The 24,445-nt window shown below is 35.9% G+C and overlaps 1 protein-coding gene across 1 annotated transcript in view; it reads right to left on the bottom strand.

The window, feature by feature from the left end:
- The window catches only part of LOC113593183 (endoplasmic reticulum aminopeptidase 2), a 74,555-nt gene that overhangs the window by 5,655 nt on the left and 44,455 nt on the right, over positions 1-24,445 (bottom strand). The window contains 14 exon segments of the mRNA XM_053222073.1: positions 1,410-1,594; positions 5,332-5,415; positions 5,418-5,504; positions 6,686-6,807; positions 6,810-6,841; positions 9,001-9,176; positions 10,164-10,229; positions 13,364-13,495; positions 13,825-13,956; positions 14,799-14,912; positions 17,731-17,885; positions 20,979-21,099; positions 23,599-23,708; positions 23,917-23,967. Coding sequence (XP_053078048.1) covers positions 1,410-1,594; positions 5,332-5,415; positions 5,418-5,504; positions 6,686-6,807; positions 6,810-6,841; positions 9,001-9,176; positions 10,164-10,229; positions 13,364-13,495; positions 13,825-13,956; positions 14,799-14,912; positions 17,731-17,885; positions 20,979-21,099; positions 23,599-23,708; positions 23,917-23,967 — 1,567 coding nt within the window.

Below are 24,445 nucleotides of genomic sequence, written 5' to 3'. Positions count from 1 at the left end.
TTGGTACCTACAAGCACTGCGGGTTCACAGGCAACATGCAAAGAATTTTTCAGTACATGAATGAAGTATTTTTCAATACATGAATGAAGTAATTAATCTATATAAGAAAATTCTTCATTATGGCTGAATACTAGCAGTCTTGATGTTTAGGAAAACAAAACCTGTAATATTTAATTATGTATTATTGATTACAAGCATAAATAAGGTTTACCCACAATATTTTCCTAAGTATTGCATCGGAGTAAACATGTTGAGCTACCATATCTAACCCATAGGTGGGTTGCTGCAGGTAAGATCATCCCTCTTCTAACAAGTATAGAGATGGAATAATATCTCTTTATGTTATAGGACAGCAGGATGTTTACATTTTAGCCTCACTCATACAACCCATTCAAACATTAACAAAAAGAAGAGAAAACTAGAGCTAAAAGATCCTTTTTCCTTAAACTGATTTTTGAGTTTAATCACAATGACCGGAAAAGTACTAAAAGAAGACTGGAATTAATGTTTTCAAAAAGAAGAATTCAAGATAGGATTTCAAAAAGCTCACTGAGATTTAGTTATACGGAAAGAAATTATGATAGCCTACCAGCAATGTGGCACAGGAAAAATGGACACCATCACATTACACTCTGCTAAAATAATGAAATTTTTCTTCAGTTTTAAGGGATGAATGTTCCTTAATTCACATACAAATTTGATTTCTCAAAACATCCAACTCTAGAGTGAGAGTTTTAACAATAACTATATAAAATCTTGTATTGAAAAGAAATCAAAGCTTACATTGAAAAGATTGCGGCATCTGTTAGTATCTGTGGGTTGCAAACTGCTAAACTGAATGGCAACATAATCCATATGATCACTGAGCACCTTTCTGATTATAATAACCACCGCAATCCATTTTGCCATTGTATACATACACACTTTTGATGGCCCAAATCATCAGTTTCCCATCAAAGATGAGATCTGAGGTCAAAATTCGGTCTGTGGTATTGATTACTGAAGAAGTAAATATGTATTTTTTAAAAAGTATCCTCCCTTTTTTTAAAAAAAAAGTTTTAACAAATGATCACTGGTGTTTTGACTGCATGTACATTTCACATTCCTTTTTATCTTTAAAAGACATTATTTTTGAAGCTTGGGCACCCCCCTGCTTCTACCCTCTGGCTATCTTTCTGTTACTATGCCACTGCATTTTAGCTCTCCCTCTCAAAGGACCTAAACCTCACTTCTCACAAAATCTATTGAGCACTTACTATATGGGAGCAGGAGACACAGATATGTAATTCCCAGCATGGCTTTCTCCCTCTTGTCCTCACTGAAAGGTTTTAGATCTAATGTCTTGCTTGATCAAAGACTTTTACATCAAAGTGAAAGGAACAAAGAACAGGACAGATGTCTAGATTTACTTTAATTTTCCACTGAATTCCATCCACTGAGAGAAGAGTTCAGTTGCCTTCTGGATGCAGGGAGTATGGTTCAGGTAAGAGGCCAGTTTTAAGATGGTCAAGGCAAGCAACCTGTCCCAGACTGAGCCCTCCTTGCTCCAGCTTTGCATGTCAATCACCGGCTTAAAATATCAAAGAAGGCAATGCTGCAGAAAGCACAGGATGATTTACAGAGAGGCTAAATTTAGTAATCACACAGCTCCTACCCACCAAACGGGGTCAACTCTAAACTGTCCGCATGAATCTTCCCCAAACACAGAACTATTTATCTTTGTACTTTCCTTCTCTCTTTCTGGGCCCCACCTTCCATATTTAAACAGCGTTTCTCCTTTAAAAATATGATTTAATTTCCCATCTGAGGAGGGAATATCAATCGAAAAAAGATAAAATCACATTTAAGAGGAATATTTTGCTCACAATCCTGATAGGATCCTCTTGGGATGGTGATGACAAGGAACAAGGGATTTCCAGCCAGTTATATGCCTTCTCTGCATTTTCCTTTAATGAGAAGAACAAACAACAAAACTGCTATTGTGAATACCAAAACATTAGGGTCTCTGCCATAGAGGAAGTAAACCAACGTATCGTCATTTTTGCAGTGATTCTCGCATGTGTTTCTGAGAGGATTGTGTCTGCACATGGTCTGTAAACTATTCATGTCAGCATCAGACTCCCAGATTAAGCATAATAGCTTGATATGGAAACAGATTCCAGAACGAAGAATGTCTCTGTTGAATTTTTCATTAACATAATGCCTTACCTCTTTAGGGTTTTTAAATTTTTTAATTCTTATCTAAAAAGAGGGAATTGAAACTAGAAAGAAGGGAAATGAAAAAGAACCAACTTTTGTTGTGACTTGACTCTTCTTAATCTCAATGATTTCCTGCTTTAAAACAGACTTATGGAAAAATTTCCAAAATTTTTGTCCGAAGACAGAGGGCTGGACCATATGAACTATGATCCTATGGTTTGCTATATTTTTAAAAACACACATCTACCAAATGTCACTATTTCTTCCTACGTGTGTAATATCATAATGTATGGTGCAGCTGATACCTTAGAGGATCAGCAACAGGGAAACTAGGTCTAATATTCCAGGGTCACAATTTAATAAAGAATACTGAACACAAAAATTACTTCATATTAATCCTGTTGTTCCTGTTTGGCACAGCGTAATTTGTTTCTTACTAAAACAAACACCATTATTTACTTTTATACATACCTACTTCTTAAAAAATTAACCTTAATATTCATTAAGAGGGCTTCTTTTCTTCTTATATAATTATTGTTTAATAAAAATCCAGCTCCTCACCACCAATCATTGCACAAAATGTTATCTGAATGTTCATCTTAAAAACTAAACACACATATAAGTGTATACTTTAACCCAACAGGAGAAATCTATATTTTGTTAGTATACAGTTATATACTTATTAATATACAGTTTTAGCTAAGTGGTACATTTGTGAAATAAAACCAAATTCCCAAGGAAATAATTTGGGTCTTCTTTTTATCGTGTGGGACTAAAAGAAAAAAATAGTTTTTCAGTAAGGAAATTAAAGTTGTCATTTTAATCCCAGTCAACTCAGATGAGATCCAAGTGTTAAATTATATTTAGTAAGTGTAAAAAAACAATTAAAACAAATATCCATTCTTTGGTCAAATTCTGTCTTCAAACTAAATATGATCATTGATTACTTCTTTTAACTCTTAAATAGGTATTTGATAAAGCAGACAAGAACAAGATAAATATTACTGAGGGAAGGCAGTAAGCAAAAATATTTTTTGCAAGTAAAAATATTATGAGAGTTTTAAATTGCTTCCATATTGAATTAATTTTATTATAAAATTAATATAAGAAAATTATGAGACAGTTGTAAGTTAGAGAGGAGAGGAACAAGACTCATAGTTTCACGACCCTACACATTCACTAATAGCACTTTGGAATATTTCCTTCCCCCCCCCCCCCACTTTTTAGCTACTACTTTTTCTATGTAGTTGCAAACATAATAATACATAAATTTACATTCTGCTGTTTTCCACCTTTGCATTATTGGCAATGCATTTCTGTGTTCTCACTTCTTCTTATTCAACAAATGATCTTTGAAACAATTTACATTTGATAATACTAATTTGTGCTTTATTGGCGTTATTTTATGCAATCCTTAAAACAACACTTTCTATTAGATATTATTACTTAAAATTGGAATTTTAAATACTAGAGAAGTTTTAAAAACTAAAAAATGTAGTCTTAAAAAGTTTAGATAATTTGCCTAAGGTCCAACAATAATTAAAGAAGTAGTACTTGAACCCATCCATTTTAACCCAAAATTTGTACTCTGAATTAACTTCATTAATCTGTCACCCAAATCTTATTATTGTTTTTCCACTGATGCATTAATAACTGTAGGGTTCCTTCTGCTAAATTTAGACAACGCATACATGTATAGGCTAGAAACAGCAAAGAAGACTTGGCAATTACTTAAAAAATTGGCTTTCATTGACTAAACTATCGATATTCTTCAGTCTTCCTATTCTTAAATTTTTAATCTACTCTGCCATCTAGTCAGAGCTTCTCCTTTGAGCAGACAAACCTCCTTCAGTGAATCATAGCCTACTTCTCATCTAGTCTACCCTGTATCTGCTTAGATGTGGAATGGTGTTTTTCTCAATCCTGGCCTCCAATGTGCCCTGCTACCACTATGTTCCTAAAACCTGTAGGATTGAGGATTAAGCTCTCAATCTCTCTGTTTCTCCTAACTAGAAATTCTGTTGTATGGAGAAGCTTCTCCTGAGAGGTATCCTGCTGGTTACTCTCACTCACTTTGACCTAAATAAACATCTGAAAGGAAATAATATGTCACACTGAATAAACTGAGTATAGTAATTCTCAGAACAGGAAAAGCTTACAATGCACAATACTCCAAATTTTTTCCCCATTGGTGGTTTTATGACCTGGTTTATTCTATGTATTATTCTGCTGATGATAAATGGGAAAAGAAAGAAAATACTTTGTCTTTCCAGGAAAGTCTGAAGAGGAATAAACACAAGTAGCCAATTCCTCCTTCACTTCCCTTTCAATTTCATATTGATTTCTTCAATGTGCGAAGTGATGAATGGATTTGTACTAGATTTAACTTTTAAAATCATAAAAGTAAAGACTATATTATACTTTTTGTTCAACAGATTACATAGGTATTTTGTGAAACAGCAAGCTACTCACATAAACAAATTTTAAATCTAGAGTCAAAAGCTTAAATGCTTAGAGGGTCCACCCTAAGTGAGTGAAGCAGGCCACTTGTGTACAGTTTGGGACCTTGGTGCATGGGATAGTGAAGTCCTGGCTTCAGGAAGGATGTGTCCACATCCTTCCTCTTTGTAGGAATGAAGGTCCACAGTTACCAAATCTTTTCACTTATAAAAGAGACTTCAGAAGTCAGGATTTGTATGTAAATTTCCCCACATTTTAAAATGTTGGATTAGGGGCATCTGGGTGGGTCACTTGGTTAAGCGTCAGATTTTAGCTCAGGTTATGATCTCACAGCTCATGAGTTCAAGCCCTGCATCAGGCTCTGTGCTGACAGCTCAGAGCCTGGAGCCCACTTCAGATTCTGTGTCTCTGTCTCTCTCTGCCCCTCTCTCTGTCTCTCTCAAAAACAAACATTAAAAAAATTTAAAAATCAATCAATCAATCAATCAATAAAATGTTGTGTTATATTTTTAAACACTGTATGGGTCAAAACACCTTATTCAGTAGGTAGGCTTCGGCCAAGTATTTGACCTTCAGATCTATCTCATATGAATGACCAACACTGAATATTTGATTTTGAAATCTAGCATATTTGATCATGAATCAGTTACTTGCTATGAAATCATATGAAATTTTGCTGAAATTTACCAGCTGAAATGCATCATGAATCAGACCTTGTCTGTCCTTAGGTTTGCGAAGCATGTGGTTCTGATGCAGGTTAGAGTTGGTCCCATGAGTTGGTCCCATCCATGCCCCTCATAGTGAACAATGTAGTAGCCATTTGAGTCACACTGAATTTCACCTAACTGGTAGTTTGAGATAAATCCAGAGGAGGAAATTGGCATTAGCCATTTTATTATCAACATACATTCCAGGAACATCTCCAAAATTGTTACTTCTCATGCTATTACTAATTAATCAGTGGGAAGACAAAGTTTTGGAAAAGTCATGGTGATGTTCATTTTCGTAGTCTACTGGATGGTTTTGTGTGTGTGTGAATTATAGTCTTATTAAATTAATAAATAAGTTCATTCATAGGAAAAGGACTGCTAAATTTGTTCTCAAAAGCAGTCTATGCGGGTCTAAGAGGCCCAGTTAACTATATGATAAACGTGATTGGAATTTGACTTGATTTATTTGTGGCCTTGTCTCAGGGTTTAGTTATCGGTCATTGAAATATGTGCATGTAAATAGGTGATCCATTTGTCCAGTCTTTATTTTGGGTGAAATAAGGATTCCAGGTTGAACATGACATAATGATGGAAACCCTCTCACATTTCAGTAAGGTGTTCAAAAGAGAAATTAAAATTATGTTATGGGGCACCTGCATGGCCCAGTTAGTTGAGCACCTAACTCTTGATTTCAGCTCAGGTCACAATTTTGTGGTTAGTGGGTTCAAGCCCCACATCAGGGTCTGTGTTGACAGTGCAGAGCCTGCTTGGGATTCTTTCTCACTCTCTCTGCCCTCCCCAACTTGCGTGAGCATGTACACTCTCTCTTTCTCAAAATAAATAAACTTAAAAAATTTTTATTATGTATTTTTAATATGACAGACATTATACTATATGGTAAAATAACATTATCATATTCTCTCAATAGTTTTGTGGGACCTGGTCCTCGTTCAAAATAAGATGAGAAAATTGAAGCTCAGAACGAGTAAAGAGATTTTTTGAAGGTCACACATCTAATAAGTGACAGAGTGAGGATTTGAATCCAGGGCCAATTTATTCTAAAGTGCATGCTTTGTTTTCATACATATTTTTGTGTTGTGGCATAAGAGCTTAATTAGTAGCTACTAAGAGATATAAGATAGAAAGCCATTATTTCTTGATATAAATACAAACTTATCTCTAAATGCTAAAAGTATAAGAAGAATTCCCACTGAATAGAAAATTCAAACTTTCTAGCTAAAGAGTTCTTTTAGCAACTTATATGTATAAATGAAAATTTCTCCAAACATATATCTTTTATTATTAGATTTACTTACAGTATCTTTCCTCCAAATAGCTGAGAACATGTTTAATTTCAGAATGGAAACACCTATTTGGCTAATTAGTTCATTACCTGTCCTTGATTTTAGAATGTGTCCATGAATCGCATTAGAGGAATTGTGGAGTAGGTCAATGGAATATGCCAAAGATACCTAGAAAATAAAGACTGTTACAGACTAAACGAATGGCCATTTTAATTTTCACATTGTCAGACTCAGATTGGCTGTAAAAGTCACCTAATGGCCCATCTTTCACACTATCAGTGGCCTTATAAATTTTATAGGCTAAGACTTGTGGATCCTTGGGTATGTAAAAATTCTTCCATATGATTATAAAGGTGCAGCAATATACACCTAGTTGAGCTCTGTCACATTTACTTGTGCTATTTGCTATCCAAATCTCATATCATAAGTTCTGTTGACTGCTTACTTCTAAGGAAGAGAAAAAAAAATCCAATCTTCCTTCACATTTCCAAAAACTCTGACAACCTGTTATTAATTCAAATAACTGAAGAAAAGCTTCAGGAAAAGCCTAAGAGATAAAGATCTGACTTTGTATGATTCCCATATCCTTTTGTTCAACAGAGCTACCCACACCCAACTCCTCCACTGCCAAGTGACTGTTCGTGGTCAGCAATGCCACAATCTAGGATCTGCTGATTAGCCAGGTCCGAAGGACAGAAAAACAGAATGGATTAGAAGAAAAAGCCTCAGTTACTTTAAATGGTCCTGCTATGGCAAATAACAGAAATCAGCTATTTTTTTCTGGCTTTCTAGCAGGTTTTAAAATTCATTTCCTCTATCACATCAGGCCATATTAGTTAGCTATAGTATTCTTGCACATGTAAAATCTTGTGCTTGGAAATATTGGCAGGTATAAAACAAGAAGAATAATTGAAGACATGCCTATTAATCTTCAGAAAAATATAAAACAATGAAACAAATGACATACACAGACTTTATCTAGTAAAGGATCAGAAGGGATAATCTACCTGCTAACCCACAAAGTACCAATAATTAACAAAGCAATAAAAAAATTTACACAAAAAAGTAAAAGTAGACACACAGATATTGCCAAGCCTTAATAGAATGATCTGGATTGATCTTGGCTCCAGAAGGAAAGGGAGTTTTTTCAGATAAAACTATCTGGGAGTGAAAAAGAGGAGAGTAGCATTTCATGAGTTGGGATAGGCATGAATTGGAGGGTAATGATTTTATAAGAGTAATCTGAATACTGCCTCAAATGGAGGAAAAATACAGATCATTGTTGTAGATATTTGTTATTCTGGGCCATCCGCATTATTGAAGTCTCTTGTGACATTTTGATAAGTTACAGGAGTGTGAATCTTGCTCTCCCAATAATGAATCAAACATTAAATTTCGCAGGCTATGTTGTCAAGCTATAAATTGTTTAAGCTCTCTGAGGTTCAGACTTCAGAAGGACATATAGAAAAATGAAATGATGTATACATAGAGAAGTGACATAAAAGTTGCTGCTGGATTGGAAACAGGCAACAGACAAAACAAAAGGAAAAACATTATATTCTATGTGTTAAACATCTTGAATTTGCTTCTGATTCTGAGAAAAATTCTAGAATTGTTATTAGACAAATACATCCTTAGAAAGAAGAACAATCATAAGAGCCAGTACAGAGCCACTTATATTATTTCATTTAAAATTAACCTCATTCATCTTAAGGATAGAACTAATAGATCAGAGAAATGTGGCCAGTGTTGTATTTCTTGATTCTAGTAAAGCTTTTACCAAGGTTTCTCAAGATTGGCTGGTGAGCAAGATGATAGTATGGTTAATTGAATTTACTTTCATTATTACCGAGAATATCATGTTTTAAGACATCCTGTTTATAGTCAATTACCAAAAAACAAAAGGCCACAGGAGGTTTAATTCACAAGATTCAAAGGAATCTAATTCATTGCATAGGGAACATATTTCCTCTTCTGAGGAGATGTATAGCTGTCCTCACACTTTCTAGGTTTGGGCTAGTCACCAAATGATCAGGCCCCAGAAATTTAGTATTGAAAGAGTAAGACATATTATAACAAATATAACTGACCACCCTCTGCATCAGAACTGAGTGGCTGCTGCAGAATTACTAGGAACACAGCTGCACAACAACACAGACTGGGTCACACCCCAAGCTCTTTAAATCTGTTATCACGGTTAGTCCAGGCCTCTGAGTCTGGGGTAGAAATAGCATCCACAAAGTTGCCACAGAAACTGAAAGAAAGCTAATGAAACAAGGAGCAAACTGAGAGGAGGTAAACTAGACCACTAGAAGAAAAGCAGACACCTTTCCTGTAGGGCCCTCCATTCCGGGTCATCTTTGAAAACCCTGCTCAGAAAACCTATCTATTGGAGCCTGAGTGAACGTCCTTTTTGTCCAATCACAATGAGGGGAATTCCTCTCTGCCGAGTCCACGTAGTCATCATCTCCTTGACCTCCACATCTTCCCCCAGAAAGGCAAGCTGAAATGACAAGTGACTTTGGTAATGGAGGAGAGAAACCAAAGAGACCAGAAATGCAGATCTCCTTGGCTGCCAGAAACAAGGCTTATGGAGGAGGAGGGGAGACCTCAGGCTGCAGACTCACGGCGGGAACTGGATCAGGGCTGCCTACCCCAGGCCTGCTCTCTGCAAGTGAACTGAAGGAGATAGATATGTGGGAGAAGGTTGACATCTGGTAGCAAAGTCCCACAGGAACTTGAGACTGGAGCCTCTCTCCTGCTCCATTTCAACCCCCCACCCCGAAAAAAAAAACAATAACAGAAAAAAAAACCCACCTCTCCATTTTAATAACGGTACAATGGGGATGTTTAGGAAAGAAATGTCTATCTAAAGCTCTAGGGGAGCTTTAAATATTCCAAAAGAACAATACTACAAAAATAGGTATCTATTGAATGAAGAATAAAACCTCCAGTTTCCTAGCTTCTCATAAGGATTTCTGATCCCTGGATTATGCTGAATCCTCCTTTAAAAACTAAAATTTATGGGATTACCATGACTCATTTAAAAAAGAGTTCTCCTTTTTTTTTCATGGTTACTTTTCTTTCTGCTCTACTACAGTGTTCCAATAACTTCCCAGAAGTAAACAAAAAGAGCCTCAAGAAAACCGCTGACTATATTTCCAAACCTAACATATTTGGTTTGGCATTTTTCTGAGCCTAGAGGATGCCAATGTGGCACTAACCACGCAGAGGAATTCTGAGCTGAGATATTTTTAGCTAGCAGTGGGGTTGTGGGAAAGCTGAATTATAACAACAAAAATAGAGTAGTAATAGCATCATCCCCCTAAAAGGCCTGAACATTATTTTTTCAGTCAGCTTTGTTTCAAGGAAAATTGTGGAGTCTCTCTTCCTTTCCAGTTATTTAAAGGGACAGGTGGGCTACTCCACACACTCACTTCGGGTCATGTGATGCAGGTCTCTTCTACTCTGTAAGCTTCTATATACTTACTGTGCAGCTTGTCATCTTGGAACCAGAATAACAAAATCCACCAGATGTAAAATTACCTAAACAACTCTATAAAACAAGAATGAAAGAGCATGGTCATGTGGGTACTGATAGTCCCAAGTAACAAAAGTTACTTACATACATAAAGCAAAAAGAGTAATTTTTGCAGATTTCCTATGGTCACTGTGAAAATGCCTTTTTTAAAAATTTTCATGAATTGCTATGTTCCTTACCATGTCTATCTAGGCCAATGAAATATATATGAAACTTTATGTTTATGTATACATAAAGTTATACGTAAACTTTATGTTTATGTATACATACACATAAGCTTTAAATATACATATATATTTTAAGTTTTCTAAAGAAGTACAATGTAGGGGTGCCTGGGAGGCTCAGTCAGTTGAGCATCTGACTTCAGCTCAGGTCATGATCTCACAGTCGGTGAGTTTGAGCCCCCCGTCGGGCTCTGTGCTGACAGCTTGGAGCCTGGAGCCTGCTTCAGATTCTGTGTCTCTCTTTCTCTCTCTGCCCCTCCTCTGTCCACTCTCTGTCTCTCTCTCTCTCAAAAGTAAATAAATACTAAAACAAAAATTTTAACTAAAAAAAGAAGTACAATGTAATAGAATAACTTTTAGGAAGGAATCAGTTTGTTGAATTTTTCTTTCATTTCTTCTTTTCCCCCTGGGGAGGTCCTACTTAATTCTTTTATTGTGCATGCTACTCATGCCCCTATTTAGCATTTTGGCAACTGAGTCTAGTATTAACCGTCTCCTATCACATCACAAATTCCTTGACTGAGGAGGGGGAATGCCTTTGCTTACCTGAGCATTCCCAATGACTACCACAGTAGCATATAGAGAATGTGTAATAAATTTTGAATTCCGAATTAAAATGAGACCCAAGGAAATCAACAACTTGTCAATCAACCTTTAAATAACCAGGAGTTAGTGCTTAAAAGGAACTATAAATGGAAAAATCACACACACACACACACACACACACACACACACACACACTGTGAGGCTATCAAATGCCATTAAACAATTTTATGAAAAATAACAACAAAGGATGCCTCTAACTCCCAAGTTGCTATGACATGTTTTAGAATTGATGTTATGTGACACAAAGCTACATAAGATATTTTCAGGAATTTTTCAGTTTCATACCACAGTTTCATTTGGCATGAGAAAGTGGTCAACTAGAACTGAGGATATTTAGGGGAAGGTTAACAGTGAGACATTCCTGATAACTGGGAAGAAGCTGTGTTGTAATTGAGAGGATGAATACTGGACTTAGAGTGGGAAGACAGATGTTACGTACTGACTCCATCATTGCTTGGTGTATATGTGACCTGGCACCAATTTCTCCCTTAGTATTACTTTTCCAACCTGTAAAAATGGGATAAGAATGCCTACCTTACCTTCCTGAGATGGTTAATAAGCATGATATGGCAAAAATTAACATAGAAATATTCACAGTTGGCGTAAAAGAATCCTGAAATTGTTGGCCAAATTTCTCCTTTAATCTCCCCCCTACCCTCCTACACCCTTATGCACACCAAAGAGATATTGTTTGTTGTTGAAAAAAGACAAGGTTTATGTCTACACACACACACACACACACACACACACACACACACACTGCAAAGGAAAGGAAGGAGGAAAAAGATGGGAGAGAAAAGCAATGTGTGGCTGGTTGAGAAGTTTAGGAGGAACTGTGGAGAGAACATCTAGATCATCAGCAGGAAGTGGTGCAAATGGATAAAGAGCATTGTTACAGGTACTAGTAAGGACTGTGTATTTTGGTCCCTTTTATAATTTTCAAGAAATGTGAGTAAAAGCTTTGAGCTACTTTGAAAAAATGTTTAATGACTTGACTTTGTTCCTTTGACCACACACATAAATTATTGGACCATGAGGGTCCAGACTTTATAAGGACATAAAAAATATTAAGTGAGATTATGTATTTGAAATATCTCTTTAAACTGTTAAGTGCTATACAAATACTTAACAGTATTATTACTGTCCCCAGGACATAAGTGTTTATAAGGAAGAGAGGACCTCTTCTGTCTACAATGGCTTAGGGTTTTTCGACCTGTATCCATGAGCTCTGCCAGTACAATACTTCTATTAAAGATTATTTTACTTACAGTTGAACATTTAAGAATACTTTAATAATTATTAGAATCATCTGAGTTGACTGCATGTTTTACTTTTTGTCTTGCCTATTATACTACATGAATCTCAATGACAGACACCAAGATTTCTTGAATCAATGATCAACTTTTTATTAATCACTAGTGCATGGCATTAAAAAATAGATACAATTCTTGCTCTTAAGCAATTCTTATTATTATCATTGTTATGTTTAAGCCATTATAAACTAATAAAAGAGAATGTCACTTTACGGAACAGATTCATAAATGTACTTCTAGGTATTTAGGAGAAAGGCAAAGCAATGAGGGCTGGAGTAGTCTATAAGGAGGAGGTAAAATCTCAGCTAGAACTCAAAAGATGGATGGTATTTGAATTCTTGGAAAGAAGAAAGTGCAGTTCAGGTAGCAAGGGCACTAGAAACAAAGACATGATAACAGGGATTAAGCAGGATTTCTTCTTATGAGGGAGAAAATGTGTCTCGCTCAATGGAGAATGCATGCTGGACAATAAAGTTGAGCAAGCAGAGTTCAACCTTAAAACTTGGGCAGAGAAGATTAGGTATTTATGCTAGGAATTAAAAAGTCAGAGGTGCCTGGGTGACTCAGTCAGTTGAGCATTCAACTCTTAGCTTCGGCTCAGGTCATGATCTCACAGTTGTGAGATCAATCCCTGAATCAGGATCTGCACTGACAGCGCGGATTCTCTCTCTCCCTTTCTCTCTGCCCCTCCCTGACTCATTCTCTCTCTCTCTCTCTCAAAATAAATAATAAAAAATGGAATTACAAAGTCATTAAAGAATTTTCATTGAAGGGAACCACAGAGAAGGAGGCCAAATATCGAATACTGTGACTAACTCAGTGTGACACCCTAGTTTAGTGTGGTGCCAGAGGAACAAGGAAGGTGCTGCTTTTTATTGACCTAGACAATGTGGAAAGTGGAATAAATATTGGTTGACTGACAATGTAACTATTTATAAACGTTCATAATTAGCCTGTTACATTTTAGGCTTAACAACAGTCTGCTGTTACTCAGTTTATGACTTACATTTGACAAACTGCTCCACAAATCATCATTTTTGGCATTTCCATAACTGAACTTCTTTAAGTAGTGAATAATTCCTTCCTGGAATTTCTCCTTATTCAGAAGATCCTTGAGAATATTTGAAATACAAGCTCCCTGAAAGAAAGAAAGAAAGAAAGAAAGAAAGAAAGAAAAGAAAGAAAGGAAGGAAAGGAAGGAAAGAAGGAAGGAAGGAAAGAAGGGAGGGAGGGAGGAAGGAAGGGAGGAAAACAAAACAAGAAGATAAAGAAAAAAAGTAGTATGATGTATTTTTAAAGAAAACTTAAATTTTATGGAACATGTGTAATGTCTGAAAAATGAACATTAAATAAAAAAGTATAACTAGTGGCAGTAACCTGGAAGCAGTAACTTCAACTGCTGGTTTCATGACTCTCATTATATTTCTCCTAAAAGCAGAGCTTCCACTTGCCCACAGCAATTACTACCTTCTCATAGGAAACTGTATTAAACATTTCCTGTACTTAAATAGGAGTTTCTGCCTGATTGGAGATAGGAAAGGATGAATTTCATGAATCTTGTTCGATCACTCCAAAACAAACACCCAAAAAAGCATCATCCTAAATAGGGAAGAAAATTTTGTCGCTTTCAATTTGAAACTTTCAAAGCAACAGAAAACAAATAGGCTCAGTACGATATTCTTAGAAGTATTCAATCAATATTCCTTACAACTGATTTTAAGTTTCTTTCCCCTTACATAGTCCCCTTTTATCAGTTCTCTACTTCATAAAAGTGTAAATATAACACTCCTTCAGACATTATTTGAACGTTTACCATGTACCAAACCCTTGGATACAAAAATAAAATGGTTCCTATTTAGTGAAACACTTGCTATATGTCAGGACCTTACATTCATCATTTTTGATCCTTTCAACACCCTGCAAAGTAGATGCATTACGTGTGTTTTACAAGTGAGAATATATGAATATTTGGGGTTTCACCAAGGATTCAAAACATAGCAGATAAGAAGATACTCTGAATCCATATCTGTCTATACTATACTGGGCCAAATGCCTATCCCAAAGAGCTAATTAACCATCACAAACCAACTTGGTATGTAGTGTTTAGACTTTTTATGCCTAAGGAAAAAGACATGTTTGAAAACAATCTTTTCATAAATTTTGGGGAAGTGAATAGGCCTTTTGAAAATTCTGGAGGAGTGTGCCCAAATTATGCTTAATTTTCAGGTTATATGCCAAGAACTCTGCACAGGCTCTGTAGCCATGGGCACTCTCTTGTCTTATATCATTGGATATGGACAGTGACATTCTTTCCTCTTACCCCACATACTCAGCTGTATATTTGTGCTATTTCAGTTTTCTGTCCATAGATTTTTGGGTGAGGGATTTATGTTATGGGCTGAACTGTATGTAAGGTATGACATACAAAATTGTAAACTTACAAATTATAGCTTTGGATATGTAGCATTAAGTGGGATGAGTTCCATGTATGTTGCAAAACCTTCATTGAACCAAATATCATTCCATCATTTCATTGTAACCAGGTTGCCAAAACACTAGGAGGCAAAGACTCAATGTTATTGGAAATTAAACAAATATAAATATTACTAACTGTAGCAAAAAATGCAATGGGTGGTAACTTATTTCTTTCAGTAGTTAAGGCCTTTCCTCTCTGTTACTCTTTTCACTCTGTACAGCTTCCTTGTACTGATTTCTGTGCCTTCTCTTCTCACCACCACATTTTTGCTTCTTGCTTCACTTTTCTTTCTTTTGTGTCCTTATTGCCCCCAACTCTCCAGCTTCCATTTTATCCTCCCAACATTTCCTGGCTATTAGATTTAATATTAAGGAAGAAAATAAAACATTTTGTGGGGTAGTTTTTATTTCTTACACACTTATTACAATCTCACCTCATCCTTGATTTATGGGCTTTGGGGAAATATAAGCCAAAATATCTTTGGCAAAGTCACCTCATTACATTAAGTAGCAGGTACTTAAAATAATCATAAGATTTTGTTTAGGACTCTCAGATTGTTACACAGTATTACTGATGAGGACATTTAGTTGTTAACTTTTGCTCTGACTTCCCTCCAGGGATTAACTTGGACACTAAAGTGAATAAAGTTCTGAGATTTTAAATATATATAAATAAAATTAAAAGGATGCCATAAAGAAATCTAAATAGAAATTTACCCTTGACCTATATTTGATCTGTAACACCAGTTTTAAGTGTTACTACTTCTTCATGTACTTTTATATTTTATTTAGCCTATATGCACAATACTGTCCATCTAGTTTATCTGTTTTAGAATTGCAATCTCCAGAAGGATAGGAAATTAAACAAAAGGATTCCAAGATTCAGAAGAGCCTTCTTAAAATTATAGAACAGAATGTAGCTTCTAGAAACTGTTTAAGTTCTATTTCTTTTCTGATAACCCTCAGATCATTTTACAAGTGGGCACTGATCTTCCTGAAGTCATCTGTGAGAAGGGATGGGAGGTGTTTTCTTAATTTGAGAATTGATGAGTAAGAGAAATACAAGTTGAGCTGATTATGGTAACTTTACCAGTTAATAAGAGTGGTTTATTCATTCACTCATTCAATAAATATCTTTAGAGAACCTACTACATTATTTGGCAACATGCCATATGTTAGAAATATAAAGATGTATATAATATATATTCTGCCTCAATACAAATGATGGAGGTCAATGGTTAGACAGATAAATGCAATCAAGCATTATGGCGCTATGATCAGTGTCTGTACAAGGGATAGAGAAGATTCCAGGAGTTAAAAATCAGTTCTGCTGGGAGAGTGTGTAAGTTAGTTAGGAAATGACTCATTTCCTGAGTCTTGCAAGGGGTCTTCAGGTATGTTGCAAGTAATGTGTACTCTAGGCAGATCAAGCAGAAGAAAAAGCATAAAGGATCAACACAACCTAGCATGTTTAGGAAATGGCAGGTGGTCTGGGATGGCTAACACTTAGGGTATTGACAAGAGATGAGGCTGGAAAGGTAGAGAAGGGCTTCATCTTGGGGGTTTTATATGCCATGCTATGGACCCCTGACTCACTCAGTTGGCATTGGGAGTCTTTGTCAGAGTAAATGATCATATGGAGATCAACTGGGATACAAAATAGTCAAGACAAAAATTCCAATGCTGTCTGCTGCTTCAGCCCTAGACTCTGTGTCTCCATGAAACAGAAGTTATTAAAGGAAGGCCTAGGGGAGCCTCAGAGATAGAGTTCTCCAACCACTCCTCTATGAACATTCAGTAGAAAAATTAGAAATCCCCAGATTCAGTCAAGTGCTTTAGAGCTACCAGTGATTACTGATCAAAACCCCTAAGATGGGCCAGTGGGGAAATTCTAAACCAGAATAAGCCGCACATATGTTCTTAAAGTACAATGCTGAGCACGGCTCCTATGCAATTGGATTTTTAGTTTGCTGTTTCAATAAAATCCAACTTATCATTATAATAATGATAAAGGATAAAGTTAAAAATTAATAAGATATTACTAGCTTCTATAATAAAATGGTATTTGTCTACTTGGTGAGAGAGAATTTGGGGGCCCTTAATAATTCACTGTGCTACTAGGGACTTTCAGAAATGAATTGAGTGGAAATAGTCTCTGATATCTATATAGCTAGTTTTATAGTTTCATATTTGTATCTAATACAGTGTTGATAGATGGGCCTTGGAAAGCTTAGCCTGCAAGAAATTGTAGCAGTAGCAGAGATCACTGTTGTCATCATTAATAACTAACACTGACTGATGGTCTGCTATATGGCAGGTACAGACACTTACCTGTAATTCTTAACAACAGTTCCAAGAAGCAGGAACTACTATTAATTTAATTTTATAGATGAAGACACTGAAATTTAGAGAGTTAAGTAATGTCTAGGGTAGTGTCTAGGGTCAGCACCCTATGAGTACTTGGATGTGAAGTACTTCTTTGTGGCCATACAATGACATGTTCAAACTGAGGGGGTTTGATTTTGCCCTAGATTGGAATGCCATGGTACTAAGGAGAAATATTTTTAATAGAAATTTCTATTTGTAGAGTTTCTAATTCTGTGCCCCATATATCGGCTTAGTCCCTACCTTCTTTAGTAAAAGATATTTGAAGGCTTTGTCATGAAGAGTTTTAGAGGACACAGTGGCCACTTCTCTTGTGACAACACTCCTTTGTGAGTCTCATAGTCTAGAGATTGAGAACTCTGCTATTTGACATATATGTTTGGTTTGAGAGTCTTCAAAGTCCCCTCTAAAGGTAAAATGAGATAATTTTATGTTGTTTCAGGAAGACAGCTGGTGTCTGAAACAATGCTTTTTTTGGCCTGATAGTAAAAGAATGTCATGAGTGTTAGGTACCTGGTGTGCTAGTTCATGGGCTATGACTTTGGTGACCCACAGTCTATCAGAAACAGAAGAGGTCTTGGGATCAAAGAGCAGTGATGTTTTTTGATATGTGATGAGGCCCCAATTTTCCATGGCTCCAGATCCAAAGTCAGGAATGGCAACTAGATCTAAGAAATAAGAACAACCATATTTGATCATTATGGCTTCTGCACCAGAAATGGAATTTGTTTCCTCCTCAAATACATTGTGATCCTTTAATGTATAAGCAGACTTTCTGAAAACTTTAAGACCATCGTAACATTGACATGGTATCTTGTAGTTGCACTGGAAATAATCAGTACCCATTATTAAGCAGCATTAATTCTATCAATATGGTTTTGGTTGTAGCTGAAGTAACCTATTGACATGTGCTAAATTCTGAAAATACCTTGGGTGCATTACTGCTAAGAAAATGATTTATTTAAAAACACTCGTATTTTATATTAAGACTGGTTAAAAACTTTGAAAGGTATTAAATAATTTCCAATATGTTTGAGATTCATCAAGACATATAATGAACTCATTTCTATAAAAGAGACATAGGATTGTAATTTCAGGAAAATGTGTTTTAAAAGCAATCTCTATGGTCAGTATTTTAATTGGTATTTCAAGAACATATAGCCTCTATTAAGAGCAAATGTCCTTCCAAGGCAGTAGAGGAAGAAAGCTGTGGTTATCAATTATTTCTGACCTCAATTTCCTTTTCAACATTGATATTTCCTCTACTTTTTTTTTAAGTTTATTTTTTATTTATTTTAAGAGAGAGAGAGCACGCGTGCCAGCGGGGAAGGGGCAGAGAGTGAGGGAGAGACAGAAGTGTAGAGCTTGAACTAACGAATTGTGAGATCATGATCTGAGCCAAAATCAAGAGTTGAACACTTAACCAACTGAGCCACCCAGGTACCCTGATGTTTCCTGTACTTCTTAACGAAGTCTTGAGGAAATAAAGTCAAATTTAATCGTCTTTAAGCAACTCAGGTATAATGTATATTAATTTATATTGTATCTGTGTATGTGTACATGTATATCATTTGGCATCAATTTCATGTAGGTCATAAAAAGTACTGTTTGATTAAAAAGAAAGGTACTTTTTTTAAAGTTTGAAATAAACCAAGTCACTTGGCTTGTAATTATATTGTCTGGAATTAATACAGGTTAATACTAGTGGATGGAAACAAATATTTCTAAGACAATCAAAAACAAATCAGCACCAGTAAAGATTAGTATTCATTAGCACTTCAAATGTGGAATAATTCCTTTTGTAAATTGCACTGATGATTTTATATTGGATTACTTCCCATAGTCATTAGAGATACTTATATCTAGTTTGATTTTTCCTAAACTACATGCTTCTTTTCAGTAATTTTTTAAACGCATTTCATATAATTTTCAAGGCTACATTTTTCAAGAACAGTGTAAGATTGTTGATGGTTGTTATCAGATCTTTCCTTGACTTTTGATATAAGGACAGTAATAGATTACAGGTAAATTTAGTATATCTGTATATAGCACCTGCACTGTAATAATGCAGTGAGACTCAGGAACTAGAGGAATAAACTCTTGGAGGTGGCTTTTTATGGTCCCTTTTACCTCCTCTAAGAAAAAACTGCACAGGGGCGCCTGGGTGGCTCAGTCAATTAAGCATCTGACTTCGGCTCAGGTCATGATCTCACAGTTCTTGAGTTCAAGCCCTGCATCAGGATCTGTGCTGACAACTCAGAGCCTGGAGCCTGCTTTGGATTCTGTGTCTCCCTCTCTCTCTCTGCCCCTCCCCCACTCATGCTCTGTCTTCCTCTCTCTCAAAAATAAATAAACTTTAAAAAAAAAAAAGAAAAAACTGCACAGAGTTTGGAGTAAAAGGGAGCAAAGACATGGTAAGGAGTATGCTTTAACGTCCCCAAGGGAAAAAGAAAAAGTTTTGTCACTGTCAGAAATTCTAAAAACTGATCTACATATGTTATAAAACTTAAGTCATGGTTTGATATGTTCTGCAACATTATTAAAATCATAACTTCTATTTTTTCAAGATAGAAAATTAATCCAAGATAGACTATGTGTATCTTCCTATATAAAGATCTACTACTAGCACATTCAAATTATCTATTTCCTCCAAGTGTTTTTTTTTTTTTTTTTAACCTGTGCCACATTCTTATCTTCCAAACGCAAATGCACTATAAACAGCTGGAGAGACAATTTTCAGCAGCTTACATAAATCTTTGGCAACTCTGAAGAAGGTTACTGGTGGGGACGCCTGAGTGACTCAGTTGGATGAGCATCCGACTTCGGCTCAGGTCACGATCTCACTCGGGCTCTGTGCTGGCAGCTCAGAGTCTGGAGCCTGCTTTGGATTCTGTCTCTCTTTCTCTCTGCCCCTCTCCCACTTGTGCTCTCTCTCTCTCTCTCAAAATAAATAAACATAATAAAAAATGTTTAAAAAGGTTACTGGTGTTATACAAATATGGTACAGAAAAAAGTTGTGTGCTCTGAAAAATTCATCCAGTTATTATTTTTTATGTTTATTTATTTGTTTGTTTACTTATTCATTTATTTATGTATGTATTTTTGAGAAAGAGAGAGAGTAAGCTGGGAGGGGCAGTGAGAGAAGGAGAGAGAAATCCCAAGCAGGCACCGTGCTGTCAGCACAGTGCCTATCATGGGGCTCCATCTCACCAATGAACCATGAGATCATGACCTGAGACAAAACCAAGGTAGTCTGCTTAACCAGCTGAGCCACCTAGGTGCCCCTGGAAAATTCATCCAGTTAAATCTAATATAAAATGCAGCTATTTTAATTTTTTTTAATGTTTATTTATTTTTGAGAGAGAGCACAAGTGGGAGAGGGCCAGAGAGAGAGGGAGACACAGAATCCAAAGCAGGCTCCAGGCTCTGAGCTGTCACCACAGAGCCTGATGTGGGGCTCAAACTATGAACAGTGAGATCATGACTTGAGCCTAAGTTGGATGCCTAACCGAGTGAGCCCCTCAGATACCCCCAATGCAGCTATTTTAACAGGAACCTGATAAAAGAATAAAAAATGATTCACACTAGTTGAACTTCTCATAAATATTTTCTACAGTCAAGAACCATCTTTGAGGTACAAATTATTGTTTCCTGGGCTAACAGAACCCCTTCAGTAACTCATTTAAATCATATATACAGAAAGAAATCAAAGCAAGATCTATAAGCAAAAGTAAAGACAATGACATGGAATTTGAACCTACCCAGTTTGGGGAGTGGATAGTTGATACCAAAGTAATGTTCATAAAAATCAAGGAGCTTTAATGATGCTTCCAAGGTATAATGTTTTTTACTCCATTTGCCTGTGGATGTGCAGACAGACACCTGGAAATGTTGATCAGAAGTAGTTTTTGAATGTCACAAATCCTTAGCACAATTCCATTCCTAACAGCCCTCACTCAAAGAAAGGTTGGCTGCATTTTTTGTTTGTTTTTATTATTCCAGTGCCTGAATATTTTTTTTCTTTTTCTTTTTCTTTATTTAATTTATTTTTTAAATTTACATCCAAGTTAGTTAGCATATAGTGCAACAATGATTTCAGGAGTAGATTCCTTAATGCCCCTTACCCATTTAGTCCATCCTTCTTCCCTCAACCCCTCCAGCAACCCTCTGTTTGTTCTCCATATTTAAGAGTCTCTTATGTTTTGTCCCCCTCCCTGTTTTTATATTATTTTTGTTTCCCTTCCCTTATGTCCATCTGTTTTGTATCTTAAAGTCCTCATATGAGTGAAGTCATATATTTGTCTTTCTCTGACTGACTTACCGTCTAGTTCCAACCACATAGTTGCAAATGGCAAGATTTCATTCTTTTTGGTTGCCGAGTAATACTCCATTGTATATATATACCACATCTTCTTTATTCATTCATCCATTGATTGACATTTGGGCTCTTTCCACACTTAGGCTATTGTGGATAACGCTACTATAAACATTGGGGTGCATGTGCCCCTTCGAAACAGCGTGTGTATCCCTTGGATAAATACCTAGGAGAGCAATTGCTGGGTCATAGGGTAGTTCTATTTTTAATTTTTTGAGGAACCTCCATACTGTCTTCCAGAGTGGCTGCACCAGTTTGCATTCTCACCAGCATTGCAATAGAGACCCTCTTTTTCTGCATCCTGGCCAACATCTGTTGTTGCCTGAGTTGTTAATGTTAGCCATTCTGACAGGTGTGAGGTGGTATTTCATGGTGGTTTTGATTTGTATTCCCCTAATAATGAGTGACATTGAGCATTTTTTCATGTGTCGGTTGGCCATCTGGATGGTAGACTGCATTTTAAAGAAATTATTGTGATACAATTAAGCATGCTATTAATAGGTGATAAGATGTTCCAAAAAGTGTTACAGCAAAAGTCAGTCTTAAAAATAATAAAAAACCTTGTGTCTCCTGTTATAATCCATTCCCTAGGTACTTATCTTTAAATTTCAAGCTTTATTAACAAATCATATCATGAGATCCCACTTTAGCTCATCACTATCACGCATTCTAGTACTTCAGTGCTAGCCTTCCAGAGTTATGACTACCAGCACAAGTCAAATAAAATATAGGTCTATAAGGTGGAAAGCCTTCAAGAAGTTACTGGATCCACCTCCCCATCTAGTTTACTTTAAACTCAAAAATGCCCAAATATGTTCATTGACTCCCCCAAAGTAAATAGTCATTAAGTGGAAAAATTAAAATTATATTCCACTTTTATTGGGTTTCAAGTATGGCGCCACTTTCATTTCATGATCTGCTTTCACGCTCTGAATTACCTAAAGTCCCTTGGAACTTTTATAGGAAGGATGTATTTATAGTTACCATTTTTTGGTGCCTTATCAGACACAGTGCTAAATGTGTACATGTGAAATCTAATTTAATCCTCTCAGCAACCTTATGAAAAGATGGAAACACATGGAAATTAAGTAACTTGCTCCAAGTTACCCATGTAGAAAATTGTAGAGCTGGGATGTGAAACCTAGGAAGCTGAATGGAACTTGCCCTCTTGAAGTAAACTGCCATCTGAACTCTCATATATCTATATCTATGCACACCTGTATCTGTGTGCAGAGACACTGTGTTATGTATGGAGATGCATCGCTCATAATATACATCTACACATCTGTAGTTATAATATGTGTATAAATTGAAATAGCCATTTTATAGATGTTTTTCATAGGCATATTTCATGGTTCTTTGAATGTTTTTATGTCTACATTTGGTGCCTCAGGGTAAGGAGATGATGATGATGATGATGGCAATGATGATGATGATGGTGATCATGATGGCTTTTCCGATATTTGCAAAACTCTTTAAGATAATCATTGGATATTATAAATTTGTGAAAATAATGAAGACTGTAAAAAGTATGAATTCTTCCTCTCATTAAGGAAAAAAGTTATAGAAAACAATTTAAAACAATGTGAATGTCTTAAAATAAGATGCTGATTAAAATTTTTTTGGTACTTCCATGCAGTATAATACTAAGTAATTATTAATGTAGTCTTATAGAAAAATATTTAATAGCTTTCAATTGTTATGGCATACTAAGGTGAAAATGGAGTTAAATAATCTTAAACATTATTTTGTAAATCATAGGTATATTCAACTACTGTATACACTCTTGTATACTGACATACATACAGAAAATATTTGGAAGGCTTACACTAATTTTAACAGTAATTATATCTTGATCATGGGATTATGAGTAACTTATTTATTTTTTTCCTATCTCTATTTTGTGAAATAAGCATAATACTTTGATAATAAGGGAGAAAGCTTAAGAAAGTAAAGAAAAACTCATTGCTGTCAGGACAGTGTATAAAATTAGAACTCAGTCTTACCTTGACCCCTGACGAGGTTGTGCCACTCACAGAGTTGAAATCACAAACTATGTAGGCTATAAGATATGTCCTCATTTTTACCGTAGTTTCAAAATGATCTTCTAAGAGGCCTCCTTTAGTTCAATCATCTTAACTTACATGAAGGGCGAAAAAATAGTATTTGTAAACCAGAGTATTTTACAATGTCTATGACTTAAGCCAGGTAACTTAGAGGAAGGTCCTGATGCTTTGAAGGATACTTGATGCCATTATAGGAGATCAATGAGGCATCATACTATTCTCTGACCACTCTTCCCTTTATTTCTTTTATCGTTGGACTTCCTTGAAGACACAATGTACTACTTTTGGGATCCGAAAATAATGCCAAATCTTACTTTGTTGCTTGAAAAAATAAAAACATTTTTGATGTTTCTACTTCCTTGAAAGGCAGTAATCTCCAACACCAGCATAAATTCAAGTTCTGCACTGCTAAGCAAAAATATCAAAGAATGTCTCCTTGCCCTTTGTTTGTTGTATGATAAATAAATCTCTGTTGCAGAAGGAAATGGGAAACAAAACTGAGTGACATACTTTTCATTATCTTTTAATCCTCTTATTATTTATGTGTGAGGTAGGTGTTATTTCACAGGTGAGGAAACAGAGTCTCCAAAATGTTAACTGAATTGCCCAAGATCACAACGGCTAGTTCCACAGCAAGACCAAGATGTGGATGTGACCGTGTGACTCCGAAGACATTGCTCATTCTTTCACTCGCTGTGTGACAGCTTGAGTCATAGTCTTATTTTATCTTTGCTTCATTGATTCAGCAATGAAAGCAGGCAGGCCAAGGAGGTCATTAGTAATTTAA

Source organism: Acinonyx jubatus, chromosome A1 (assembly GCF_027475565.1).
Source record: "Acinonyx jubatus isolate Ajub_Pintada_27869175 chromosome A1, VMU_Ajub_asm_v1.0, whole genome shotgun sequence".
In the NCBI taxonomy this organism is placed as follows: Eukaryota; Metazoa; Chordata; class Mammalia; order Carnivora; family Felidae; genus Acinonyx; species Acinonyx jubatus.
This window is presented reverse-complemented; position numbering and strand designations above follow the sequence as displayed.